The following is a 27,804-nucleotide window of genomic DNA, read 5'->3' as shown; positions in this document are numbered from 1 at the left end:
GTCATCAGAAAAATTTAGGAGTTTGGTGCGCTTTTGGTATGCCTGAATATTTTTGTGTTCAAGGACATCTTAAACATAACTCTCCCTTTTAGTTTTTATGTCTCTTCATACTGACACCTACACAGAAGAAGTCTGTTGAAAGACAAATGGTGGAAGGTCAAAAACTACTGGTACTTGATTTGGTTATCTCAGTTCTACAGCTTTATTACACATTTAGCTGGGCATACAGTTTTGCACAGAATGGACAGCAGATTACAGCAACATGTTAATTAGAGATCTTTTTTATGGTATAGACCATTAAAAATAATCAGAGAAACCTAAATAACTGTGTCATATGATTGCTAAATTAATTAAAAACATCCAAAACAATCATTTAATAGACAGTGATTCAACATACACTACCAGTCACAAGTTTGGACACACTTTCATTTGAATGAGAAAGTGTGTCCAAACTTTTGACTGATAGTGTAAATCGCTAACACTGGTAACGTCTTCTTTACATTGGACATAAAACATACACACAAGGATTTTTGGTCTTCTAAGATACTGATAGTCTTGTTTTAGAAGTTCAGACACAAGCCATAACTTTATCTTCTGTCAGCACACCATCTGCAATGGACAGGTCCAGCGCCCTCCAGTTCAGCACATTCCCGGGAGGGAAGCTAAGTTCATTCATGTAGTTCTGGATGTCACAGTTGGAGAGGATGTAGTCCCACATGTGGACGTCAGACATTGAGCCCATGAAAGAGTGTTCCATTTCGTAGCCCCTATTGTAGTATTCCTCCCTCTGTGGGGAATACAAATTTTTGAGATACAGTAAATAAAAACAGCACAATTTTGTCATGTATACACTAGAGAAACGCAATACATTGAAATTGTTGATATTGTGCTTTTCAGTGAATCTGTACCTGTCCTAAAACAATTTTAACAGGCCCTCGGATTAGCCCACTGCTGGAATACTTGTTCATCAAGCGTTGTCCATCGAACCACAGCTGCAGGAGTCCAGTCTGAGAGCTCCATGTGGTGCAAACAGAGTGCCATGCGTTTGGCTTGTAGTCGATCCCTCCAAATGTAACCTTTCTGCCATCTACGTAGAACTCCATCTCCTTATTGGTGTCATCCCAAGAAATGACAAACTGATTGGTGCTATAGATCGTGGCCAAAGAGAACAAGGTGTGGCCTCTTTTGAGGTCTGCTGCTGATCTGTAGTCATGACAACATACATCATGTATATTTTGTGCAATCTACAGTAAACACTTCCATGCATTTTACACATTTATTGTTACCTGAGGCAGACGGTTACAGTATGGAAATTCCGTCGTGCTATAGATTTTCTGGCATAAAGGAAGTTGCCTTCCCGTGTGAAAATCAACATTTTACCAGACAAATCTGAAATGGAAGAAAACAGTGGTTGGAATGAAACAATAATGACAACTGATGGAAAACTATTAAGGTTTGTATTACCTGTTCTATAAGAGGTTAAAGATCTGTGTGAAATTGCAGAAAAGGAATGTGTGGTGATGGACTGAGAGGAAAGAGCTACACTCCCAGGACCTCCAATGATAGATAAGGAGACTTTGTGCTTCTCTCCCGTAACAGAACAAAAGACTAACTATTCAGAACTGATAGAACTTAGTGTATAAATACTGTCATCTCTGTTGTTCGGGGAGCTCCTCTCCCATAACCTGGTGTTGTGTGAGATTCTGTACACTGCCTGACTTCAAGATACTCGTTTCGAACGTTGGATTCATTTTCACTCACAGCAACCAGCTTTTAGATTGAAGTAAAACGTCTTTAACCCTCTGAACTCCAAGCTGAACTCTCTGGCTGTTTTTTTCCTCCTGTTACATTTTTACTCACTGTGGGCTCATTTTTACTGCAATATAAAGACCTGCACCTCTTTGTAAACAGTTCAACCATGGCATAAAATAGAGAGAAGTCAAAATGTCTTCTGTGCCACACACCTTTTTTTTTTTTAAAAAAAAACTGAAAAAAACATGAAATCATTTTGAACTTGAAAACATTTTTCCAAGTGTCCACAGGCGTTACCAATACATTCTACTTATATTCCACCCTGTATATTTTAACAGCCTCTACAGACAAGAACTTTTCCACACAGCTCTGCACATTAGTAGTATTTTATTGAACTTGTGATTTTTATTTTGCTCTCAGTCCCTCTTCTCATCTTCCCTTTGCTATACATAAACACTGCCTGCAGTTAAGGAAACTCTCAGAGTTTTTTGTCAGGTGACTGTCAGCCACAGCTGAGTAAATCATTGTTTCTCAGTTATGATAAAGAGCACAGAATTTTTAAAATATATAATCTGGTGCATGTGGTTTATTTTGAGAGAATATTTAATAAACATCTGGAATATACGGATTTTGATGAAATATCATAATTTTAAGCATAGATTTGGTTAAATTTCCTGATCACACATCAAAAATGATACATTCCAGGCCCGTCGGAAAGTTAAAAAATCTGTGATTCATCCTGTTTTTGCTCTTTCTTGCTCTAGTGTACTTTTAGGGCTTATTTAACAACAAAAGCATTTCAAGCCTAACAGCAGGTTTAGGGGTTCACATGGTTAATTTATTTTGCTTGCATTTCAGTTACATATTTAGGTGTGTAATGTTTATTTATGAGAAAATGTGGACATGATTTTCTTTTTAAGTTATGACAGACATGTAGGTATACACAGCATTAGCTATTCTGTAAGCACATTTGACATGGTTTCACAATTAACTGTTGTATTTGTTTTTGCCCAGTAAAATTAAAAAACTGTTGTTTTTTTGTTGTTGTTGTGATTTGTTAGATTCGAACCTGTAAAGGTAAATTGTAAAAGACAGCAAATCACCATATATTGACTTGCATGCAACTGTACTGTGATGTTTCCTTGAGATATTCACCCAGTAAATGGAAAAAAAAGTACCTTGAGGGCTTGCAGGACATGCCATCAACATCACCAGAACAAACAACTTCATCATCTAATACAAAGATCAAAGACATGCAAAAGAGTTAGACTTGATCCATTTCTATCTACTACTGCTCTGTGTGTATTTCTGTTTATAACAACAAATTACAAGTGGAAACAATTTACAAGAAATATTTATATATATATTTATTTTAAATTCCGACATCTCATTTTGAATTTCTTTGTCTTACCTTGAAATCTGTGTCAGGCTTTTATGTGCAGTCGTGGAAAGGATTGTGAGATTTGTATATGTTCTCCTTCCACTACTGTTGGTGTGTCTGTTTCCTTTGTCCACTTCTTCTTTTTCTGCCTCAGACAGCCATAATATATAAATCCACAATTGCCTACATAGTGATTTATTTTGATGAATCAACAGAATTTACATTGTGATGTTGAAATATTCCTTGTTGTGTTTTGCAAATATTAACCACAGGCTCTCTGCAATCCTTAGGTGCCCTCCATGAAGCTGAAGTAGGTCTACATGTGACCATTTTTTTACTCTCTCATAGAAAAAAATCTACATGTGAAATACGACACAAATGTACAATATTGATGTGCTAAGCTGAAAAAAGCAGTTTGAAAATGTTTTCTTGTGCAAAACACTGCTGACAGAGAGCCTGGTTTTGGTCAACATCATCCTTTCCATTGTCCACCATTAACCTAGATGTACTACTCCTTCCCTCCCTTTGGTAACCTTCTCAATCAAGAAGGATGACAACCATGAAAGTCAGGAACTCACTCAGCCCTAGAATTTTCACATCAAGCACCTTCAGACAGTTTCTCCCCACAAGGCGTCTCACTTCCCTCCGTATCTTTAAGCCCTACAATTTGCCATTTGCAATTGAAGATCCAGAGAGGACAGGCTCCCTGCCAGCCAAAGAAGTGGAGAAGTGAAGAAGTTCAAACACCCCGACAACAATCTCCTGCTCTCATTTTGGCTGCAAGACTAAAATATGCATCAATCTCATATAATGTTGACACCTCTTTTGTGGAGTTAAACAATGAGAATAAATGCAGACAAAAAAAAAAAGAAAAAAAAAAAACCCATATCTGTGCGAGTCCAGATTCAGAGTCCCATGTTGTACAAAGAGAGTGCCACCTGTTTGACTTGTAGTCGAGTCCTCCGAATGCAGAAAAAGTGCTCTGGACTTGGGACTGCATGTTGTTATTAGTGCCATCCTAGATAATCGGAAAGCCATTGGCAGAGGAAGGTGTGGCCAAAGAGAACAGAGTGTGGTCTCTTTTGATGTCTGTCATTAACCTGTAGGCAGGACAAATACATCATGGATGATATATTGCACAGTCAGAGTTCTTTGATGCATTTCACACATTTGTTGCTACCTGAGACATACAGTTACGGCACTGAAAGACTGAAGGATTGGCGTTCTGCTGTGTGAAGGTGAACATTTTGTCTGACAGGTCTGAAAAGAGAGAAAACTGTTTTGCCAGGTCAGGGAGCAAAGATTCAAATTCATCTGAGAGTAGATACAACACAAGCAAGGATCTAGTCAGAAGAAAACAACCTGGATAAGTGCCATAAAGCAGTAGCTACAGACAACATTAATAATCTAGTTAGTTGGCTCAGACAGGAAGGAAATTATTGATTTATACAGTTAGGAAAAATATCTTTCAAGGTAAATTGTAAATGACAGCAAATCACTGTAATTTATCTTGCATGCAGCTGCAAAGTAATATTTCTCTGACATAAATGGCGATAAATAAATAAATAAAATACTTACCTTGAGGGAGTGCAGCACATGCTGTCTGCATCACCAGAACAAACAACGAACTCATCTACTCCAAAGAAAAAATATCCATTTTCATTTGATACTAATAGTCAGTGTGTAATAGATGTCAAGGTATCAATTGCACTGAACTCCTACATTTAAAAATACAAGTGATGATGATGGGGGGAAATGCTTTTTTTTAAAAGAAAGAGAAAAAAAAATCTTAATCTTAGCCTGAAATCATTTTTTTAGAGTTTGTGTGCAGCTGAAAAAAGTATTATAACTTTTGAATACTTATTCTTTCTGCTTATGTGTCTGTGATTCCTTCCTTTTTCAACTTTTTCTGTTTCTTATTACTTCAGATTTTCATCATCTCAAAGCCCACAATCCCCACAGTGATTTCAATTGATGAATCAACAGAATTTATATCCAGATGTTGAAACATCTTTGCGCTGATTTACAAATCCTAACTGCATGTCCTAAATGAAGTTGAAGTAGGCCTTGTCTGTGACGATGTTTTTCTCTTTTGTCGTGTTTTGGTGTGAAACAGCTGTGTCAGATGCCAGATGTTTGCTGTGGTGTATGTCTAATCATACTTTAGACAAAGTCCCTGGTGGATTTTCAACCTGTGATTTTACAAGAAATAATAATTTGACAGATGCTCATAAGTAAGACGGTAAAGTGAAGGTGTGTGATACCTTGCATGCAAGATAATTTATAGGGATTTGCTGTCATTTGCAATTTACCTTTAAAGGTATTTTTCCTATCTGTCTAAACCATCTAAATCAATAATTTCCTTCCTGTCTGAGCCAACTAACTAGATTATCAATGTTGTCTGTAGTTGCATTTAGATTTTATTTTACTTTATTCTAGTGAAAAAAAGGGGAAAAAATGCTGTTGAACTGCTAAAAACAACTTCAGGGAACTTGAAAGTCATGTTGTCTTCAAAAATATATATAGAACTCACATAATTTACCAATAAAAACGGGAAAAATCATCAGATTTTCAATTTTCTCATGGTCCTTGAACGTATCTTGTCTGACGTGTGGTGTCATCATCAAAAACAACCAATTCTAAGATTAAAATCAGATTATTCATCCAAATCAATAAATCAGTAAATGCAGCATTTCTCTGCGTCTAAATGACGCTGCATATAAGCACACTTAGAGGCATTAACAAAACAAACACACAAAAATGCAAAACTTGAATGACTTTTGATGTAAAACTTGTTATTTCCTTAGCAGTGGCATTCCAATCAAGTATTTCTGCTTCTATTCTGATTCCCTAGAGAGTAGAATAGTCATAGTACCTGGTTGCACCACCAGGTGGAGCCTCTGACTCTTTAATGCTGTAGCGGCCTGAGGAGGGGGCAGGTAAGCAGAGAGCATTGCGGCAGTTTAGCTAGTAAAGGAGCACCGTGCCAAAGACTTGTATGACACTTACATACCTCCGACTAGTATGTGTGTTAGCTTATGCTTCTAAATTCCTACGTAATATTTAACAGTTGTCTCCATTCCAACAGATGTAAATAAAAGATTGGGAACAGGTTAATGTGAATACTGATCAGTTAAATCAGTTCCTGTGATTGCTTTTCCCACTTTTGCAAGCTTCCTGTGTTACATTGGGATGCACATCATAGTTTAAAAAATCTTCATTTTAGAAAGTGTTTGTGAGAAAAAAAAAATCACAAATGTAAGGGATCAATTTGTATGCAAACTGAAAAAAAATTGTAGTTTACGTATTGAACTTGTATGAATAGCAAGAAATGTTTTGAGGAAGTGATTATACAGCTTTGTTTTTAGCATAGGCTAGACTTTACGCCCTAGACTCAATAACAAAATCAGTTGTGGTAACTTTTTCTTTACAGTTTTAAGAACAAATACATAAAAATGTGAACTGTAGGTTCTTGAAATCTGACTGGCATACAGTACAGTACATGTAAGCACTGCTTCCCATGTGGCCAAAACCTATCATTCATGATTGATGAAAGAAGACTTTGAAGCTTTGAGGGAGCTTCCTTCTGTTGAAACAAGTCCCATACAAAGAGAAAAATGACTGCTAACAAAACTGCTTTGAATATCTCATAGCTTTTTGTTAGATTGCCATTTCATAGACTCTCTTTTTGTTTTGGATAATATTCTTCTGAAATAATAACCGGTCAAGCAAATTCACAGCATGTCGTGAACAAAACAGATGCTCTTTCATTAACGGTAAAAGCATAAAGAATTGTGGTTCATATTCAAATGCCACAATTATCCCTAATTATACTTGCTGCCATTTGATGAGAATTTAAAAGTTTTGAAAAACAAGTTTTGTTTAGTAAAGTTATCACAAGGACACCATTAACCATATGTCGCCCAACTGCCATTTTACAAGTTCCAGACTATTAATACTGCATCCAAAACACACCTATACAACTAATCTGCTATTCCATTTACATAAACACATACTGATTGCAATCCATGAGCTACCTGTACAACATAATGGCATCAGAAGCTACCCACAGTGACACATTGCTCATAAAATTTGGATATTTCATCATGGATAAGAAAGGTGTAAGACTGAACTCCAGGAGATGCAGGAAATTTAAAAGCACCACATGCCATAAATCAAACATGTTGACATCCTGCAAGCCTGCAGCAACATGTTGTAAGTTTAATGTGAGGATAGTCCTGTTTGTCCCTCTGGGTATTTTCACCCTGGGGTGAGGGCGAACAGCTTCGACTCCTGGGGAGCTGACAAGAATCTATACAACCAAACTGGCACAACTTTCTATTCTGAGGCTGGTGGTGATAGTAGCCATCTTTAATATGGGCTTTTTTTTTTTCTTACTTCAGGAAGCAACCAGTGGTCATATGTTAGAGAAAATAAATGCGAAAACATACTTTGTGAACATAGCATCAATGTCTGAAAAGTGCGTTCTTTCCAACAACCAGCAGGGGACGACTCCTCTGTTTGCAAAAATGAGGCCAGATTGTATAGAAGTCGATGAGAAAATTATCTCATTTTTCCCTTTGTTACCTCAGTAAACATTCCTGTAATGACTTTATGGTCCTAATCACTAGTTTTTTGAATATAGCATGTTTTTTATACTTTGAGTTAAGGTCCCATATACAATAAAAGAGACAATCTGGTTTAAAAGACCAAAATGCCAAAGGTCAAATGCCATACGGGAGCCCTTTCAAGGATAGTCCACAAAGCAATGGGTGACATCGTGGTCGATACAGCTATCTTTTATATATTTATATTTATAGTAATAACCTCTGGGATCTAGGAAGCCAAAAACTACATTTCCTTGAATGGTCACTTGAGGCTGGTTTCAAAAGCCAATCAGCCCCCATAGACACCTATGTTAAAATGTCTAACTTTACATCAGACATTAACCTGTTTAGAGCTTAGTACAATGAGGCTTTTGGCCTCTGTAGGTAATTTTCCCATTCATAACAGATGTACAGTGGTTGAATTTTTGGAGAACTTGCACATTTAAATTGTATTAAGGCTTTAAAATATGCTTAATCTACCCTTAGAGCCCAACTGACTCACTTTGTGTCCAAGTTTGCATCCCTTCTTCTGGGCTTATTTGTTCTTGAAGCATTGTTTACACCAACGTGTCGGACATGTCAAATTAAATCACACAGCCTGAGCTTTCTATCAATGCTAGATGCTCATCTGTGAAACAAAATGTTGGTAAGAAAAAGAAGAATTTACATGAAACTTAGCATAACCTCCATACAGCTGTGCATCGGTCTTTACTCTTTTTTGAATTACTCATGAACTTGTTATTGCATAGATACATTAATGTATTCGCATACTAAGATCAATGCAATCATTGCATGTTAAACCTCGTCTGGTCTTAACATACTGTATGCTCCCGTGTCTTGAGGGTCAAAATGACCTGCCTCCACTGAGCCTCTAAAATAAAGCAGCTTAACTGAATTTTCAACCCAAAATCTATTTCTAATGGAGAAACAACCTGTCATGCATCACACACTTCGTGAATGTCTGGGTTTTACCTCTTCAGAGGGCAGAAAACTGTATTTAATCAGTGGACACCACTTGTTTTTGTTACATCACACATGATATCACTGTTTTCTTTGCTAGAGTAGAGGTTTATTATCACTATTATTGCTGCTAAAGGTACTGTACAGGTGTAAACATTACATGTTTAGCAAGAGGTAGTATTTGTATATCCTAAGACAGTACCAGAAATGTGCAGAAAGTAGCTTTAAATGCATTTTATTGAAAGGAAACAACAACAGCATACTGTATACTGGACAATGGAATTCAACTACAAAAACTCAGATACAAAATGCTACTTTTCTCACATCTTTTTGAATCATTGCGCTCACCCACGAGGTGCATAACCTACAATAATAATAATAAGAAATAAAAATAATAGATGCAAAACAAAAATATGAAGAATGTATTAACATTATATCACAAGAAAGAGTGGAACCAGAGCTTTGCAATAATGCTACACATTTTAACATTCTGTAGTAATGTCATGGAGACAGATGGTTTTGCAAAGTAATATTATAACTACGATCACGATTTTAAGCTTTGAGTTGGTTCATTTTGCCAACAAAACAGCAAAGATGAAATTCCAATAATTATTTTAGTGTTTACAGTTTCTGCTTGTGAGAAATGTAAAGTAATGTGTTGTTTTGAAAATAAGTAACAATCCTTACAGCCTGCCAATGGGTATTGGGTATAATATTTCACTATTTGTGACTCCTAGCAAAGAAAACTAAGGCGTTTCCTTAGTTTGGAGAAAAACTACACAATTATTGGTATTTCTTATTATTAATTATAGTTTGCCTTTGATGCTTTTATTGTGATATTGATTTTAAAACAACTGTTTTCACATTTCTTGCCTTTGAAATGGCCTTGAAATGTTTCTTTTCTCTCTCTGCTTCTTCCTCCTTCTTCTTCTTACACTGCAGATGTGACAATGTTTACAGATTAATGCTTGATCACTAACAACAACCAGTTATAGGAGTTCTGTGCTTTCTTCAGTCCCTTCACAATCAGCAAAAATCTCCTGCTGCAGCACAACATCAGGGGCCTATCTGAGGCGCCACAACCAAATATTATATCCTTTTTCTGCAGAGGACCGTGATGGAGGAGTCAACACTCTCCTTTCTGCACTGATGTGAAGAGATCCACTGGGGACCAAGGAGGAGCCTCAATGTTTCCTGGAGAACGGAATCAGATCAGCCGGAGGGATAAACCCAGGAGAGGGATCAGGCCGAGATGACTAGACAGAGCACACTCAATTCCCCCCCAAAAAGTTTAACTGAGCTCCAAGATAGAATGAGATACAGGAGGATAAAGGGCAGACGAGGAAATGCTGTTCAGAGTCACACTGGAGTTTATTTTTAAGAGCGTTTCACAGTGGTTACAATTAGCACATAGCATATAGCATTAATATGCCAAGGAAAAGCTGTGAAAACTGAATCCAGAATTTTTAAAAAATGGTGTCAAACTGTCACAAATTGTTCCTTCCTGATCTTAAAGTGACAGACAACAAGACAGAGGTGTTAATTTAACACTCTGTGTACCTCTGGAAATGGACAGCTATTATCTAAACCATATTGAATAGTTTCTAGTTACTTACCTGTAAAATAATACTATATCAATGTAAAAGATTTTAGAGAAAATTCAGGTAGCCAAAACGCTTTCTAAATCTAAGATCTCAGTTGCCTAAAATCACTGCAGGAATTACTGATTATTATATGAATCTTTGGTTTGTCAATACGACTCAATGTTTGGCAATTTGGCTGCAGTTTCTTTTATAAATATTCTTTCGTTCTCATTAATTCAAGATCCTGTGGACACTGAAACCTCATTTCTTTGTGCTGCATTTCTACAATTACCAGAGAATTTCTGTCATTCACCAACTGAGTCAGCTCCATGAGAGTCATCAACCGAGGACTTGGTTTTACTATGCTTTGCAGTTACCAGGCTGGTTATGTGATACATTTAGGTAAAAATAGAGCAGTATAATACAACAGCCCTGAAACCTCATTTCTATCAATGATGGCAGATTTTAAATAAAAAAAAAAACCTCCTGGCTCAGCCCTGATCTGTTCATCAGCAGCACAAACAACAGTATTTACAGAGGAAAGATACAGTAAATTAGATATGCACAAACAAACATCACCCGGCGTATACTGTGGGTGAGGGTTGACGAGTTTGTCAAACTTTTCCTGCTAATTTGAAGAAAAGTACAAAATCATTCTTCCCAGAGTGAGATTCTGTAATATGGTGGCAGTGGAAAAAAGCCTCACCTCTCTGATATCTGCAATTGAGCCCTGTGCAACGTCACTTCGGTGTCAAATGATTCAAAAATGTGTCACCTTTCAGGAAGAATCAAAGACAAATACTTTAAAAAGACTGAAAATACAGCAGAAACTCAGTGCAGCAGAAGTGAACACACCTGTGATCACACAAGTCATAAAGCTGTAATCACTGACAGAGCATTGTGTGACGATCAAAAAAACAAACTAACAATCAGTTGAAACACAGTTGCAGCAGTAATCAGGGAGTACAGAAGGAACCATAGTACCACTAATCAGAGCTGCAGTGGTCGTCCTCCTACAATGACGCCACCAACAGTATATTACATTCATAATGTAGCTCTGAAAAAAGCATACAGGCAGCTGCCTCAGACTTGGCACAGAGGTTGTCACTTTCTGTGACAGTTTCAAATAATAACATCATCTTCTATGGACGGAAGCCAAGAAAACTACTTTTGTTTGCTCTTTGGCAGAAAACTACCAAATGAAAATTTGTTAAATAGCATGAAGAAAGCATGATGCAGCCTGATGAAAGTTGGGAGCACATTTTTTTCTGGTCAGATGAGATTAAGATAAATTTGCTGGGTCCAGCATGTTTGGTGTGAACCTGACCAGGACTACCACAGTGAATGCATAGTCCTGACAGTGAAGCACGGAGGTGGAAGTATGATGATATGAGGCTGTATGAGCGCAAAAGGTGTTGGGGAGATGATATTTATAGATGAATGACTGTGAATAAACCAAAAGACTGGCTGTAAAGATGACTCTCAGTCTAAGGAAGCTTGAAGAAGAGAAATATTCCAGCATGAGAACCATCCACAGCACACAAGGGTTTCAATAGAAGAACAATGTTAAAATTATGGCAATAAAGAGAGGACCAGTAAAACAAAAATCTTTGCTCGCCCTTCAGCAGAAAAGATCAAAGACCAAGATAAATTTGTTGTTCTCAGATGGAGCCCAGCATGTTTGGTGTGACCTGACCAGGACTACCACAGTGAATGCATAGTCCTGACAGTGAAGCAATGTGTTCATATGGAGCTGCATGAGTGTAAAAAAGTGTTGGGAAGATGACAGTCAGATGGCACCATGAATGTCTATGGATAAACCAAAATACTACCTGACATGATGACTCCCAGTCTGCAGAAGATTGAAGAAGAGAAATATTCCAGCATGTGAACCATCCAAAGCACAAAATCACACAAGAGTTTCTAAAAAAAAGAACAAAATGAAAACTATGACCTGGCCAAGTACGTGGCCTGACGTCCATCCAATAGAACACCACTGGAGTATTTTAAAAAGAAAAGTAGAGCAACACAACCCCTTCAGCAAACAACAGCTGAAATGAATAGTCTCTGAAGAACATTTGTCCAGAATTTTGCAGACACTGGTATCCTCCATGCCGAAGAGAAGACAGAAGATTTGACTCTCAGTAATGAAAGTTGCATTGATTTTTGTTGCACTGAGTCTATATTTTTTCTTAGCTTAGTAAATCTACAGTTAGTTGTTATTGGTGCATATCAGCAAATGTTCACCTGTTAAACTTGAGGTGATATAATTTTGAATCATTTGACATTCAAGGGATCTTGCACAGGGGTCATTTAGACTACATACTGTGTGGTGATCCCTGAATGGTTTGGCTCCATGTTTTAGGCTACACATCACTGCATTTGTGTCTCTAACTGCGACGGTCTTATGCTAGCAGTGACTTCTCGCCATCGTCCACTTTATTAGTTCTGTCCCAGCCCTGCCGAATCCGAGTGAGGCTTCGGTCCATGCAAGGCAGGAGGAGAAGAAACTTGAGCACCAGCACCACGGTGGGAACGATCAGACAGAGCAAGTAGCCTGGAAGAGTGTACCACGGGTAGGATGTGGGCTTGAGGAATTTATTCCAGCCGTACAGGTAGGTGTGGAGGGTGCAGAAGAACAGTGTCAGGTAGCCCAGTTTGGACTAGAGGAGAGGAAAACAAGATAAGATACTTTAATTCACACAAAAAACTAAGATGTAATTGTGTGCTAGAATGGGATTTTTAGCCCCGTGCATTGTGGTTCTTTGAGTTTTCATCCCGGTGCATTGTGCTTCTTAGCATCTTTTAAGAGCGTGACCCTCTTTTGAGGATGCAAATAACTTAAAACATGCAGAAAATTAACAAAATTTCAACCTCATTCACAACAATCTGCATAAATTACCATAATGAGCACCATATGCCAAAGATGTTCATAGTCATAAGTTTCCGACTCGCTTGTTCAACAGGTGTTTGATAAATTAAACGTATTATTTCTATTGCTGACAGACTTCGTTGCGCTTAGGGATAATGAGCACTCAAGTTGTGGGAGAAACTAAGCCACTCTGCGAGAGAAATGAATAAAATGCAAAGCTAAAAATAAAAAATATTGCTTAGAAGTGGGTTTTATTACTCTGCCGTGAATGATTCATAATTATTTATTTTAGTGACCTTTTCATGACCCGAGTGAAGAACCGCAGAGCTTCACATAGAAGAGCTTTTATTGTGCACACAGATGTACACACATGTAATGCAGCTACTCTCCACAGGGAACATGCAGTACACACACTTTAAAGATCTTTTCCATGCACATGAACAAAACATAAAGGATAATGTATGCCCCCAAATTACACTTGATGAATAACTTAACATTTAAAACCTCTGTTCTAATTTGGGCTGGAGTAAAGGAGGAGGGCCGGGAGGAGAAAATGAGCTTGACATGACCCAGTTACATTTATGAATGAGGTTGTTCCCCGTGGCGCGGCCGGATTCATTTCCACTCGGTCAAAGTGGAGGTAAAAAAGGTAAACATTTGTTTAAAAAAACAATCTAAAAAAACAATCAGAGAAGCGTTATCAAGGGAAGGAGGGAAATATCAGAAACTTTTCTAAAGATTACTTCTAAAGGAAAACTGCCATCAGACGACTGTTTTCCATCTGGGCTGAATTGTTCTCATCAGTCACAGCTTGAGTCTCTGCTAATGGACATGATGTGAAGATCTTAGGTTTGTGGCCTCTCTTAAATTTCCACACTAACTGAAACTCAGCAGCCTCGAGCATAAACAGGTGCGATAGTGGAGAGGCAGTGCACAGGAAATTTCACGCTGCACTTTAAAATGTCTGCAGTAGACATTTTGTCAGTAGACACCATCTCAGCCTCTTTTTTTTTTAACACTGTGAGCATCTCTGTGTTAACTGAATCATCCAACTGCTTGTTATTAACAGCTTTTCAAGGCCACAGTATAATGGTGCAATGATTAGTGGTTCCAAATTAAATTTTCCAATCGAGCTTGTTTGTATTCATTTTTATCAAAAGCTGCCTCGTTGAGTAGCATAGAGACGGCTCTGAAACGGTATGCAATGTGCTTTTCTGATGTCGTGTTTCGTGATTGGGTTGGTTTCTGAAGGTTGGAAGTCTTTGTTATCTTTCATTTTGCTAAAGTGAGTGTAACACTTAGTGCATTTTCATGGTTAGCAGCTTTGCAGTTTTAAGTATCAGGGAAAACAACTGAAACACAAAATATAAATGCAACTTAATGAAAAATTCACACATTGCAAAAAAAAATTAATTAATTAAAAAAAGTGAAAATTTGGCAGCAAAGGTACTGGAAAAAATATTTAAGAATATCTATAGAATAATGACATTTTTAGTGGATTAACAGTAAAACTTTATGGGTACAATAAAGAAAGAATTACCATTTGCTAAAACTGCAGATTTTTGATGTTACTGAAATTTTTTGGCCTTTTTCTAATGGTTAACTAGTATTTTAAAACACTTTTTTCCCCCCTGTGATTTTACTGTATGAAATATGTGTTTACTTGGGCCAGAACCACTGGAACAATCTCACTTCATCCTATCATTAGGATTCAACAATAGAGCCAGATGCTGGTCAGCTGCATGGCTGAGGTAGAATTCTGCGTCCATAAAGTTTCAAAGCGAGTGTGTGAAGCTCATGGTTCACGTGAATCATGCGTGTATCTACCTGGACGAAGCTGAACTCTCTCCAGCTGAGAGCGTTGCTGACGGAGGGCAGAGACGTGATTCCCAACAGGACGTACAGCCCGAATCCCAGAATCCCAGTAGACAAGAAGGAGTCGCTCCGCCAGGCCAAGGCAGAGTCAAACGCTGAAGTTTTGTTCTCCTTGATCTTAATAAATAACACAACGGGATGTTTCTTAACTCCTTATGTATGTGTGAGGACAGACAGCTATAATTCAAAAGCTAGAAAACGGTTTTCTCACCAGTAAGATAGTGCTGCCTGCGATTCTGTTTCTCACATAATATCTGGGGGGGGAAAAAAACAACAATTTAGTGAAAAAACATCCGGAAAATTCAGGTATATCTCTTACATATCTAGGGTAGTAATGATCCAATAATACAGTAAGAATCCTTTAAACTCTTGTGGTTTTAATATATTAATGTGTGGTTTATTATTATCCCTCCCATTGTTTGGTAATTTAGCTGCAGTTTAGTTAATGAATGCTATTTAGATGTTGTTGAAAATAAAGGCTTGTATTGTCCTTCCCTATCCAACATAACCATGTTTAAATCAACATATCTCATTTTAAGTCAGTCCATGATAAATTAGATAACCTAAAAATGGAGGAGAAGCTTCAAATCAGTTGTGAAATCACAATATTTTAGCTCAAATTGTGCTTTTTCTCCCCCTTAAACCTAACCAAGTAGTAGTTTTGATGCCTTAAACTCATCAAAAAGAGCCAGAACTTTTGGCTCTAGTCTGACTCTCCAAATGTTAAATGCAGGTATAAGCAGGAGGTTTTTGCCTCTTTTTCCACATTTACATGTTCCTGTTTTCAAAATCAGCTTATACAGGGAAACAACAACCTCCGAGCAGCAAGCTACAGCACAGAAAAGGAGAGTTTTGCCAAAAATGTGCCATTTAATGACAGTGTGAGTCTCTGTGCAAGCAAATGTTTTTGTTATTCACTCCTTCCATCTTCTGTACTCTGTTTTAACCTCTGTAGGGTTTCTAGGGGGGCTTTAGCCTAACCTAGCTTACCCAGACTTAGGGCAAACGTCCATCACAAGGCCAAAACAGATTCACATCTATGGGCAATTTTGAGATAGATAGCTAGAATGAGATAGACGCTTCATTCATCCCCTTAGAGGAATTCAAGGTATCCAGTAGCTCACACATGTTGCATTTAGGAAAAATAACAAAACAAATGTGCAAAACAATGTGCAATTAATGTGCAAATCATGCTGGTTGAAGAAAGAAGGTGCTAAAATTATTGGTATTTACAATAAAGGTGCAAAATTGCGAGTATTTACAATAAAAATGGGTATTAAAAGGTGTGAGCACAGTCTAAAAATAGACATAATAATAAGTATATAGGAGGGATGCTTGAGTCCTGGTGGACCCAGGATGTTAGAACCACCAATTAACCAAAGCCGGAGCATCCGCTGGCCACTGCACCACCGTGCCGCCCCTCCACTGAAATTGTGATTGATTTAAAGAAAGCAGATCTAAACACAGGATGCTGCAACTGAGCCAATTAATGACATGAAATTAGTCTGCATTGACGATTTACATGCAAGGACACGTCATTAAAATGGATAATCCCAAGAACCATGCAGGCCTGCATTATTGCATGTCTAAATCTGCTGCAAAAGTTGCTTTGCAGGTTGCTGCTGAGAGATTGTTGCTGTAGCAAAGAGGATTTTGAGAATACAGTAAGACTTATGGATGAATTCTACACCTGGTGAGTCAGACTAATAAGCGTCTAACAACTAGTTCTCATGGTGAAAGCATGATATTTTCTTAAACCTAACCATGTAGGTTTGGTGCCAACAGCTAAACAAACAGCAAATGAAAACTGAAAGTAAGAAAATAGCAAAAATTAAATCTAAAAATAACGGTTCTACATGGGATAAAATCTCCAGTTTCCTGAGTAAAAATTCTGATTTATGTCTCCAACCTCCTACATCCCTACATGAATCTCTCCACTGATAGAGTTAGTATAATCTGTGTCAAACTAAATTGCATTTCTTTCAGAACATAAAGACACAATGCAGTTTAGTTGTACAGGAATAGGATTTTAGGAAGACAGGGGTTGCACACTCAACGTCACATGAAAACTGACTTATTTCCGTGACAAATGAACAGCCTTCACCCACTCAGGACCCGATTTTATTACGCTTTATAACATCCCTACTAAGAGCTGCAGTAGCCCGGTTATTTGCTGCATTTAACTAAGAGTAAGGCAGCGTAATACAACAGCCCCTGTGACATCATTTATATCAATGATGGCTGAATACTTTTACAAATACCTCTCGGCAGACTGTGTTCAGCACAACGGCGGCCAAAATGAGCGTAAAGCCAAAACAATGCTTCTCTAAAACAGATCCAACACCAGCTAAAACCCTAATTGTGAGTGTTTATTGAAAGTGCATGACAAGTAATTAACAGGAGGACAAGACAAGAGAAAGAAACAGCGGCGGTAAATACCGACAGGCTTGAGTAATTAACTGGAGGCACCAGAGTGCAAAAGAATAGATTCATTTGTGTTTTCTGATTGGATTATCATTGCATTGTGTTTTCTTGGGTGTATGTGTGTGTCATGATGAAGGATGAAGAGAGAAAAAAAGGACAAAAAAAGGAGAAATGCATGAATGAAAATGGGGGTAAATGATATGGGTGGATATCAACAGCAGTGATTATAACGAGTAAACAGAGTTTGGGATGTGTTGAGTGAAGAGGTGTGCAGATGTGTGCAGATGTTTGCTACCTCTGGGGGATGATGAGGGTGTACAGCACATGCAGGAAGGCAAAGGCAAGCGCTAACAGTCCCAGCTGCTTCCTGCACAGCATCCAACGATCCAACCAGTCAGGGAAACGCCTGAAACGGGATTCAAGAGTTTTATTTGTCACATTCTCATACAGTACAGGCAACGGAATGCGGAGTGACTGCTCTACAAGGGTTTGCAACAAGATACGGTAGAAAAAAACATTCTTTAGAAATAGAAAAAGTCATAAAAATAACAAGGAATAAAGAGAGTATAGTGTACTTTGTGTAAGAGCTGCTGTTTTGTTGGTGTGTGTGCTAACATCTATGAGTTAAATACATATTTACGTTTGCCAGTGTGCAGCAGCTTAGCAATAAGGTGCTACACTGTGAAAAAAAATTAGAATAAAAAAATCTCACAGCCAGGATGCCAGAAAATGTGTGTGAAAATTGGTGGGATACTTTCATATTTAAAAACTGTAAAGATTGTGAAACCAAAGGCAAATATTTGTAAAATAATTACATTTTTTGCTTATTTCAATAGTAAAATACTTTGTAAAAATACACATTTATGGTGTTGACATGTACAGCTTATGTAACTTTTTTTTTAACAGTAAACATGTTAATTCATCCTTTTTGTGTGATTTTACCAGGTATTATCTGTATTTTTGACTGAAGAGAAAAAAAATTAAACAATGTATTTTTTCTTTCAAACAGCAACAAATATCTGTAAAATAATGACATTTTTAGCTGATTTCAATACAGTAAAATTATATAATTTTATGGTTACACATCGCCGAAGTACAAATTCCTGTTTATAAAAATATTTGTATTTGTTGTGTACAACTTTTGCCTCTTCTCTTTCTTTTGTTGTACAGCAAACATGTAAATTAATATTTTTTTTCAGCGATTTTACCTGCACTTATCTGTAATCTAACTAAACAGAAAAAACTATGATATGACATAATTTTTCTTTCAAATAGCAACAAATATCTGTAAAATAATTTTATTTTAACAGATTCAAATACAGTAAAGAAAATAGTGTAATTCTCAGGTCAAACATTGTAAATGAACAAATAATTATTTATAAAAATGCAGATTTTTGATGGTGACATTTCTTACAGTTTGGGCTAGTTTTTTTTATTCATTCATTCATTCTATTATAGTAATTTTTGGATATTTTATCTGTAATTTAACATAACAGAAAAAAGTAAAATGACAGCAATTTTTTAAATATACAGATTTTTTAAAAGTACAATAACAGCAAATATCTTTTTAAAAAAAAAGAAGAGACATACTTTTTCTGATTTAAATACAGTAAAAAAGTGCATAATAATAAATTGCTGTTATAAAAATGCAGATTTTTGCTGTGGGATTGATTTTCTTTCTCTTTTTTGCATGGTTAACATGTGAATTAATCTTTTTTTTTCTGTGATTTTACCAGCTATTATCTGGAATTTAACTAAGCAAGAAAAAAAAAAGGAAAATAACAATTTTTCTTTCAAATATCTGCAAAAAAAGAGATGTTTTTAATAATTCACATACATGCAAAAAATGTTGTCAAAGATTATAAAATAACACATTTTTTTAAAATTATACAATTTTTATTGTTATATTATTGCTGGTGACATTATTTATAGCTTAGGCTAGTTTTTGTTTAGGGTTAGCATCAGTCAGTTATTGTAATCTTCCTCTATATTATCTATTATTTAACAAAAGAGAAAAAGTAAAATAACAATTAAAAAATCATTCATCATTTATATACATTCACAGTTCTGACAGCATGACGACAGACTGTTTGATTTTTACGTCACAACATTTTACACATCTCTGCAGCCACTAACTATGAGTCCATCCAGTTCTGATGTCTGACCTGTATTTGGTTCCTCTGTAGAGCTGGAGGAAGGCGGCTATGACACCAGGCAGGTAACAGAGGGACAGCATGATGAGAGACACGATGGGAAACACCTGAAGCAACAAGAAGAAGATCATTGCGACGATAACATGCAGGAGACTCGAGTAAAACGATTTCCACGGAGCACATCTGGAGGTTTCAGCGAGGAACATCTGCTAATTTGTAAGATAATAAACACCTTGTTCGCCAGGGACACCATGATTCTGAAGGAGATGTCATCCCCCTTTTGAACATATGTGTAGATGACAATTCTAATGAGCAGGTAGAAGTAGAAGAAGGCGGTGAGGCCGACGGCGATGCGTAGAGGCAGCCTCCACTCTGGGAACAGCTGCAGGGGGAAGTCCTCCAGCTCTCTGGCTGCACATAGAGAACCTCGATCCAGAACCGTGAAGCCCAGTTTGGTGGCTGTTTCTGCTACCGCCTGCTTTGCCTCAGCACTGTTCCCACACAGGTACACCTGCAGCAAGAAAACATCCATTACTGTAAAAGCCCCGCATGAGGAGCCTTCATATTTCACATTTATGCATTTACGTTTATCCATTTTCTACTAAAGGATGGTTTCGTCTCTGGAGAAACAAACATAAAAGCATACGGAAATGCCATGTCTTCTTGTAGGAAAATTTAGTAGAAGAAAGCAGGTGTAAAGTAAAAGCAATGCTCAGTCTACACCCATGTGAAGCTGCTGATGGTGCTCCAAATACAACACACCCCGGTGCATAAACACAACACACACTCTCTCTCCTGTGTGGTTTTCTTACTGTCCTCTGGGACCGAAAAAGCAGATCAAAAATGAAACAGAAAACCCACATATGCTGCAGCTTTGCAGAGCAGAGCGTGAGAGCAGAACACGTGATGGGAAGCTTAGATCTGAGCGAGACTGTGGAGTTAATTGATTCAAGGATACATCAGAGATGGCATTCACAGCAAAGACATGAGGCCGACTCCTCCAATTTGGCTTCTTTGACTTGGATTCGGTTTGATCAGGACTTCAAAATGAGTTAATAATATATTTTTGGACTGAAAAGCTTTTGCTTTCTGGGAGTGACTATTATTTTTAACTTGTTGGTCAGAGCTCACAGCGTGAAGACATCAGAGGATCGTCAAATGCTCGCGGAATAAGAATTCGACAAGCAATTTGTGTAAAATGATGCATTTCTAAATAGCAAAAGAAGGAATCTTTGATCTATAGCAATAGCAATCAGTTAACACCACAAAAACACATGTTAGTACCTGTCTGTTGGCATCTGAAGGTCCGTTCTGAAGCGTCCAGGCTGACAAGGTGTTAAAAGCTTTCACCACATGAGCTCCGGGGACGAGCCTGAACAGCAAACAGCAAACTTTTTCTTCTTGTTGTTGGTGTCTCAGTATTTTAGATTACTGCTGCCTAATTATCCTCCTCACCTCTGCAGATACTCGGCGTTGGCCTCCGGGTATAGGTTCTTCTTCAGGTTGTTGCTGACGTCCACCAGCACCTTCCCAAAAAAAGAATCAATGAAATCAGCAGAGTGGATGAGAAGTTGGAAATTTAGCCAGCTGCTATTTGACACAAAAGGCATCTGAGTGAGGTACCTTCCCCTGGAGTTGAGGCGCAAGTGTCTCCAGGAAGTTGTAGTGTTCTCTGTGAATACAAATAAAGACCAGAGCGGCTGATTGGGCAGCTGCACTGTGGCTCATCGCCTGCAAAAACACAAACACAAACACTGTTTTCATGCATGTTCACTAAAAACTGGTGTTCAGACACTATTTTTCTGTCTTTTACTTTCAAAAGCTCAAAAATCAATCAAATTTTCAACCCTTATTGACAACATATAACAAACACACTCACCGGCCACCTTATTAGATACACCTGTTTAACAGCTTGTTAACACAAATAGCTTGTTAACACAAATAGCTAATCAGCCAATCACATGGCCACAACTCAGTGCATTCAGGCATGTAGACGTGGTCAATACAACTTGATGAAGTTCAAACTGAGCATCAGAATGGGGAAGAAAGGGGATTTAAGTGACTTTGGCATGTTTGTGGTGCCAGAAGGGCTGGCACCACAAACTGCTGATCTACTGGGATTTTCACACACAACCATCTCCAGGGTTTACAGAGAATGGCCCGAAAAAGAAAAAATATCCAGTGAGCAGCAGTTGTGTGGACCAAAATACCGTGTTGATGCAAGAGGTCAGAGGAGAATGGGCAGACTGGTTGGAGATGATAGAAAAGGCAACAGTAACTCAAAAAATAACGCTGGCTACAACCAAGGAACGCAGAATACCATCTCTGAACACACCACACGTATAACCTTGAAGAAGATAGTGCATAAGAGACAGCAGTAAACTTATGAATCAGTTTCAGTGTTGGCTTGTACTTTGTATCATCTATGTTACTCTTATAATGCATGTATCCCAATGTGTGTTATATGTTTCCTTGTTTCCTTCCTTCTCCCTCCCACTCCCTCACCCCCTCTACCTCTTCTGTCCCTCTCAACCCGCCGGCCAGCGGCAGATAGACAAGCCAGTGGAAAAAAATAACATTCAGTGAGCCACAAGGAAAATGCACACAACTAAAAACAACAACAACATAAAAGGCCTACCATCAGCTAAAAAGAAACCATGCATGAACCAAATTTAGAGGCAAAAAGAGACACTACATTCATAACAAAAAGAGAATCCCTCTGAGCTTTCATCATTATTAGCTTAGCTCAGATTCTGAATCAGTCTGCATCTTTCAATTGTTTTTGTTCCATTGCCAGAAAGAGCACATGCCTGATTAATATCACTTTCATCCAGTTTTAATTGATTTTGTCGTTATTTCCTGAACATCCAGGTCCATCGACAGTCTACCTCGCCATTGATACAAATAAAGACCATTGATTTGCTGCAGAATGACGCCTGTGAAGATTCTTCATTGCCTTGAAGTGTGTTTGTGATACCAATTGTTGCATAGTTTTGCAGATACATTTGACCAGATTTTTTCCACTATCCTGTCTCAGCTATCAGTTTCGTTGTGATTGTTTATTTCAGGAATGTTTTGCACCAGATTTTAGTTGCTTTTTTGCTTACGTTTTTGCCTTTTGTCTGGGGCATCATTCACCAACTACAATTTTAAAACTTTCTGAGGAAAATTCTGCAAAGTTCCAGTTAAGTCTTCAGCGAGGTGGTATTTTTTTAGCTCCCAGAATGTTGTCTTTATTGGTAGGAAAACATTCTCTAAAGATGTTGCTAGACCATTATGTCCTAAAAACTTTTTTGGAATGTTGCGTTGAGATTGTACATTGGGTCACATTCAATAATGTGTCACATTCAATAATGTGTCACATCATCCCTAAAACAGCCTCAGAACATTGCAGGCGAAATGTTCCACCTTTATCAATATGTCACAATACAAGAACATGCAAGAACACAAAAAGAACTCAATAACATCTTGATCTCTTCATTAATGTCGTCATGTAACAGAATCTGTGGCCCTTTCTTTATGTGTTTTTGTTTTGTTTTGCTTTTTGCAACAAGAGCGCCAGATGTTCCCAGCTTATTCATTTTTGCTGCATTTTTTTAAATGTTACAGTATTTTACCATTTTTGATATATTTTTGCCGAATTTTTCCCTTTTTTCTCAAAATGTTTTAAATGCACATTTTAAAAAATTATTATTATTATTATTATTATTATTATTATTATTATTATTATTATTATTATTATTATTATTATTATTATTATTATTATTATTAATAATAATAATAATAATAACATTTTTTGGCAGCAATGGTGCTACATTTTCATTAATTTTTTTTTCTATAGCTGTTAAATATACCACTTCTTTTCCTTTTCCTTTTTTTCTGCCAGTGAGAGTGCCACATTTTTTTAAATGTACCATTTTATTGAAAAATGTACTTTATGTTGCATCTAGTGTGCCAGAATTTTTTATTTTTTTTTCTACAGGTTTTAAAAGTAGTGCTTTCTAATGCATTTTTTGTAGCTGCAAGGTGCCAGATTTTCATAGTTTTTTCCTTCCTGTAATGTTCATTGGTAGAAAAAACATTCTCTAAAGACATTGTTGGACTATTATGGCCTAGTATTCTCAAAATTTTTTACAGATAAAAATTGAAATCATTGAGAACATACATCGGGTGACACTCACATCAGCATCATCCCCAAAACAGCCTTGAAACGTTACAGGCAAAGAGCTTTACCTTTATCAATACATCCCAATACAGGAACGTTACATGAAAGTCACCCAAGAACTTGATAACATCTTGATCTCTTCATTCCTGTTATCATGTAGCAGAATCTGTGGCCCTGACGACGTCCTCCACTGACTCCTCTACTGAATGTCTCAGTTGACTTTAAACCTTCTAGAAACGTTATTGAAAATGATAAGTATCTTTAAGAAATTCTTTGAAGGCGGCCCATCACTAGAACAGTAGGTTCTCCTCCGCTATTAGAGACACTAGTTTAAAGGGTTGCGTTACAAAACAAGAGTAAAAGAGCAGCGATGTATGAAGAAAGTTACGTTTTCAGTGCCACAAAGGATCACCATGGTAACTGATGCTGTACAGCTAACCGACTCCAGAGTTCGGGGTTTAAATTGGCTGTGAAATGCTTTCAACAATCGTTTTTCTTGACCATGTGCTCTCTGAGTGATGCCAATTGTGGGTTCCTTTGTTGTACACCTTCGGAAGTGATTATTAGACTGCTTTTAGCACCATTCTCTACCTCTTTCTTTGTGGTTCTTGGTGGAGCCATATGGCACTTTCTTCTAAAGGTTGTAGTCGACATTATTTTGCTGATTCCAAGCCAGTTGTCAACAGCTCTCTCACTGTGTCCTGCTCTAAGATGGATGTCTTCTTGTAACTCTCTTTTATTTTTTCACCATTCTTGTTTGGGTTATCTGCTGATATACATGTACAACTTATGCACAAAACAAATGACATCTTTACTCTTTTCAATGCATCATATCTTTAAATGTGATTTATTACATGTATTGATTTATTATCCAACTTTTCTCTTGTCCTTTAGAAGACGCTGTAATTATTTCACCGGTATGATAAAACTCCCTCATAATAATCAATGTTGAAGGCCTGTTGTGTGGGCGTTCTAAAAGATTAATTAGAATAATTAGAATAATTATTTCTAAAACTGAGTCTGTGACCTGTTGAGCTATAGGTTACTGAATGAAGCTGTGGAGTTGCAGCAGTATGGAGTATCTATTCAGTAAGTGATGCAGAAAATGCATAAATATGTTTTTAACACTCGGTCTTGATTTGCTGGCAGGTCTGTATTACTAATAGAACCCAGATTAGAGAAGTGATGGTATTTATCACAGAGAATATTCAACCAATAACATTAATTTCACTTCAGACCTAAATGCTCTTTGTGATCTTCAAATGAATGAAGTTTAAAACTTTCAGAGCACTAACGTGCAGCAGCAGGCATTGTGAGTTCAACAAGTGATTAAATATATTAAGTTACATGATTAATAATTTTCCACCAGCATTCATCTCTTGCATCATTTGCAGAGCAGCTTTTTGCTTTAATAAATATTCATATTACTAATAGCTCTCCCTTATTACAACCTCATGAGTGCGCCAGGGAAATGATAAAGTTTTTATGGGAGTTTGTAGAGTCTGATGATGAAAAACTGAGGAGGTTTTAGGTTTTGCTGATCCAGCTTTTGCAAAGAAAACCTGGTTAAGTTGAACTCATCTTGTAGTAGACTCCTCAGCTGCTGCATGAAAGGTAAAAGCAAAACCATGTAGATTACAGCAAACAAACAGGACACAGCAGCAGTCTGCACACACAAAAATGATCAATGACCTTGTTTGACTAGTCAGGAATCAAAGCCTGATAAGAACTGCTGTTTTTTTTTTAACCTCAGTTGTGCACTTTGACTCTTTTTAGGGACCATGTTGAGTCAGACACTGCTCAAATAAAGTTTCTAGAGTTTGAGGAGAGAGGATCATGGGATGTACCTGAGTTCCTGGAGGTAAAGGGCCACAGCTGTGAGGCTTCCGGCTGCCGTACACCACCCTGTAGCCCGACTGGAGCAGACGTTGGCCCAGAGATCGGCCCAAGTCGCCCGTCCCAAAGATGCACAGCGGCTCCGGCTCGGTGGCAGCTGCCGAGTTCAGAGGGCAAAGCGACACACTCTCCGGATTCTTTGACATGCTGCTCGGTCTGTCACTTCCAACTGTGAGGATCTGAAATAACAAAACACCACCAGGTTCTCGCAGACAGCCGGGTTGAAATACTGATGGGCCAAATTCAACAATCTTCACATCAGTTCTGGGGAAAACGGATCAACTGCCAGCCCCTCCAGTCCATGTGTCTGCTCCTCACTTTTCCACACTGACAGATGCTTCAGTCTTGAGTCGGTTTTTGTATCAGCTCATCCCCTCCCAATCTCAGGAGAGAGCTGAGGGGGGAAGTCTGTCTAAACGGGGAAACTCCACGGAAAAAGGTGGGAGGTATGTGTTCCAGTCAGCAACTGTGTTTTCTTTGCAACACTGCGAGTCTGTCCGGGGACCAATTTCAAGTACGACCTTGTTCTGGGAAACCGGTGGATCATCTGCGAGCGGTTGCGCAACTGTGAAAAGCACATTTTATTCACACTCTGCCAACACGCTTTGGTTTTTCTGGTTTTACCAAATCGCTGCTGTAAATTCACATCTCAAGAAAACCCGCTTTGTGCAGCGGCTAGAAGTTCAGTTGAAGACTTCAACGGGGGTGGAAATGCCCAAAACTCTCCCTCAAAGTCAAAACTGTTGAGCACATTTAAATCAACAAAGTGCTTTCCATTCGAGACCATTAAAAGCAGTTGGATGCAGTTTTTTTTATGGCGACATCAGTCATCTGCATGCAACGTGTGGTTCTGTCAGCTGCTGAAGAAAGACAAGGTTATTACAACAGGTTCAGGCATGTGCACAGCATGAAACCACAGTGCTGCAGAGCAAAGTTACCAACAACAAGAGGATTATCTGACAGTTTACTCATCGCAGTTGTGTAGCAGAAACTTTGAGCTCTTTACAAACACACTATCCAGGCCAGTTCTAGGTCACAGTATACAAACACAATGTGCTGGAACTCTCCCAACCCCCGTCTTCACTGCACAACACCACCATAAAATTCACATAATTACTTACCACAAAACAAATAGCACACTTTTTTTTTTTTAGTTCTTTTTTATCAGCGGAAGGTTATTTGTGGTGCACCCGGAGTGAAAGAACTCCAATCCTTATAATCAGTGGCTGATATGGTGGTCAGAAGATTCATGGAGTTTTTGCAGGCAAACCCACCAATTACAGTCTAATCTGCACTCTTGTGTTGACCCTGTGAGTAATTAATGTTCTTGGCCGCGCAGCTCAACTTGGCCTTTCGAGTGCAGCCCTTCTTATTTTCCCAGAGGTCCAGAATAGCTCCGGCATTCTGGGTTGAGGTGAACCGCAGGCCCGGTGACCTGTCCTAAACTGTAATTACTCCCACTGCTCGGCTGCTTCGCTAAGTGGCCGCTGTGTGTTCTGTGGGATCATGTGTGTCTACATGTGACACAGATATAATGATATTTAAGCCACGCACACACACACGGAGATGAAATAATGTGATGGAATTTGTCGCTGATTTGGTTTCTCGGGCAGCAATTAGCCTGAGACCCTAACAGCTATTAATCTGCCGCTCGGTAAACAGTTTACTCGCTTTATTGGTCCTCCCACAAGACTCTGAAGTCTGACGACGAGCTCATGAGAACGGGCAGACTTGATAAACAAAGAATAATCTGGGGCTTTTTGCATCAGTAAACAAATGCAAACAAAACAACAGCTGATGTCAGAGTTTAATGTAAATCCTGCAGGTCAGTGTTCTTTATGTTTGTGGTGTTCGTTAAAACCGACCCAGAGTTCTTTAGCCTCTGAAGCCAAACATAAAGACCAACGAGTAAAAGGCCAGGCAGTAATATTTTATGAGTTTTTACATTCACATTCCATTAAATTACACTGAATGTCCTTGTAGAGAAAATTGCTTAATGTAAAAGTAAAGATGAACCTAAAACATTATCATATTTCTACAGGTGCTCTGTGGTCACATTTCACTTTATTTGTTTAAATTACCATGTTTTCTGATTTGAATACAAAAAATTTTTATAAAGATGGCATTTTTAGTCTG

The 27,804-nt window shown here is 37.9% G+C and overlaps 2 protein-coding genes across 3 annotated transcripts; both read right to left on the bottom strand.

Moving 5' to 3' along the window:
- Positions 1-178: 178 nt before the first annotated feature.
- Positions 179-3,298, bottom strand: LOC111573154 (serum amyloid P-component-like). Its single transcript, XM_023277173.3, has 5 exons — positions 3,164-3,298; positions 2,931-2,985; positions 1,287-1,389; positions 909-1,203; positions 179-787 (listed from the first exon to the last, which is right to left on the bottom strand). The coding sequence occupies exons 2-5, from the start codon at positions 2,983-2,985 to the stop codon at positions 569-571; spliced, it is 672 nt and encodes a 223-aa protein (XP_023132941.1). The 5' UTR covers positions 3,164-3,298; the 3' UTR covers positions 179-568.
- A 704-nt stretch (positions 3,299-4,002) lies between these two features.
- LOC111573150 (metalloreductase STEAP4-like) lies at positions 4,003-27,284 on the bottom strand. Of its 2 annotated transcripts, none has more exons than XM_035951397.2 (10): positions 25,620-27,284; positions 21,231-21,338; positions 21,063-21,133; positions 20,892-20,979; positions 19,840-20,118; positions 19,620-19,714; positions 17,750-17,860; positions 15,242-15,284; positions 14,983-15,147; positions 4,003-4,233 (listed from the first exon to the last, which is right to left on the bottom strand). In XM_035951397.2, the coding sequence occupies exons 1-10, from the start codon at positions 25,812-25,814 to the stop codon at positions 4,141-4,143; spliced, it is 1,248 nt and encodes a 415-aa protein (XP_035807290.2). In that variant the 5' UTR covers positions 25,815-27,284; the 3' UTR covers positions 4,003-4,140. The 2 variants fall into 2 exon arrangements, with proteins under 2 accessions (XP_035807290.2, XP_023132937.1); XM_023277169.3 differs by lacking the exon at positions 4,003-4,233 and adding an exon at positions 10,053-12,946 and having other exon boundaries at positions 25,620-26,744.
- Between the last annotated feature and the right edge of the window lie 520 nt (positions 27,285-27,804).

This window comes from Amphiprion ocellaris, chromosome 9, assembly GCF_022539595.1.
Source record: "Amphiprion ocellaris isolate individual 3 ecotype Okinawa chromosome 9, ASM2253959v1, whole genome shotgun sequence".
NCBI classification, from domain to species: domain Eukaryota; kingdom Metazoa; phylum Chordata; class Actinopteri; family Pomacentridae; genus Amphiprion; species Amphiprion ocellaris.
This window is presented reverse-complemented; position numbering and strand designations above follow the sequence as displayed.

Bases quoted from the DNA above. Each gene is read 5' to 3' on its own strand.
- LOC111573154 (XM_023277173.3), bottom strand. From the start codon at position 2,985: ATGATGAAGTTGTTTGTTCTGGTGATGTTGATGGCATGTCCTGCAAGC. The intron at 1,204-1,286 runs GTAACAATAAAT...TCATGACTACAG, and splicing joins ACTGTAACCGTCTGCCTCAG to ATCAGCAGCAGACCTCAAAA. The intron at 788-908 runs GTACAGATTCAC...TATTCCCCACAG, and splicing joins TTAAAATTGTTTTAGGACAG to AGGGAGGAATACTACAATAG.
- LOC111573150 (XM_023277169.3), bottom strand. From the start codon at position 25,814: ATGTCAAAGAATCCGGAGAGTGTGTCGCTTTGCCCTCTGAACTCGGCA. The intron at 20,980-21,062 runs GTGAGGAGGATA...TTTGCTGTTCAG, and splicing joins AACGCCGAGTATCTGCAGAG to GCTCGTCCCCGGAGCTCATG. The intron at 15,148-15,241 runs GTGAGAAAACCG...TTATTTATTAAG, and splicing joins CAGGCAGCACTATCTTACTG to ATCAAGGAGAACAAAACTTC.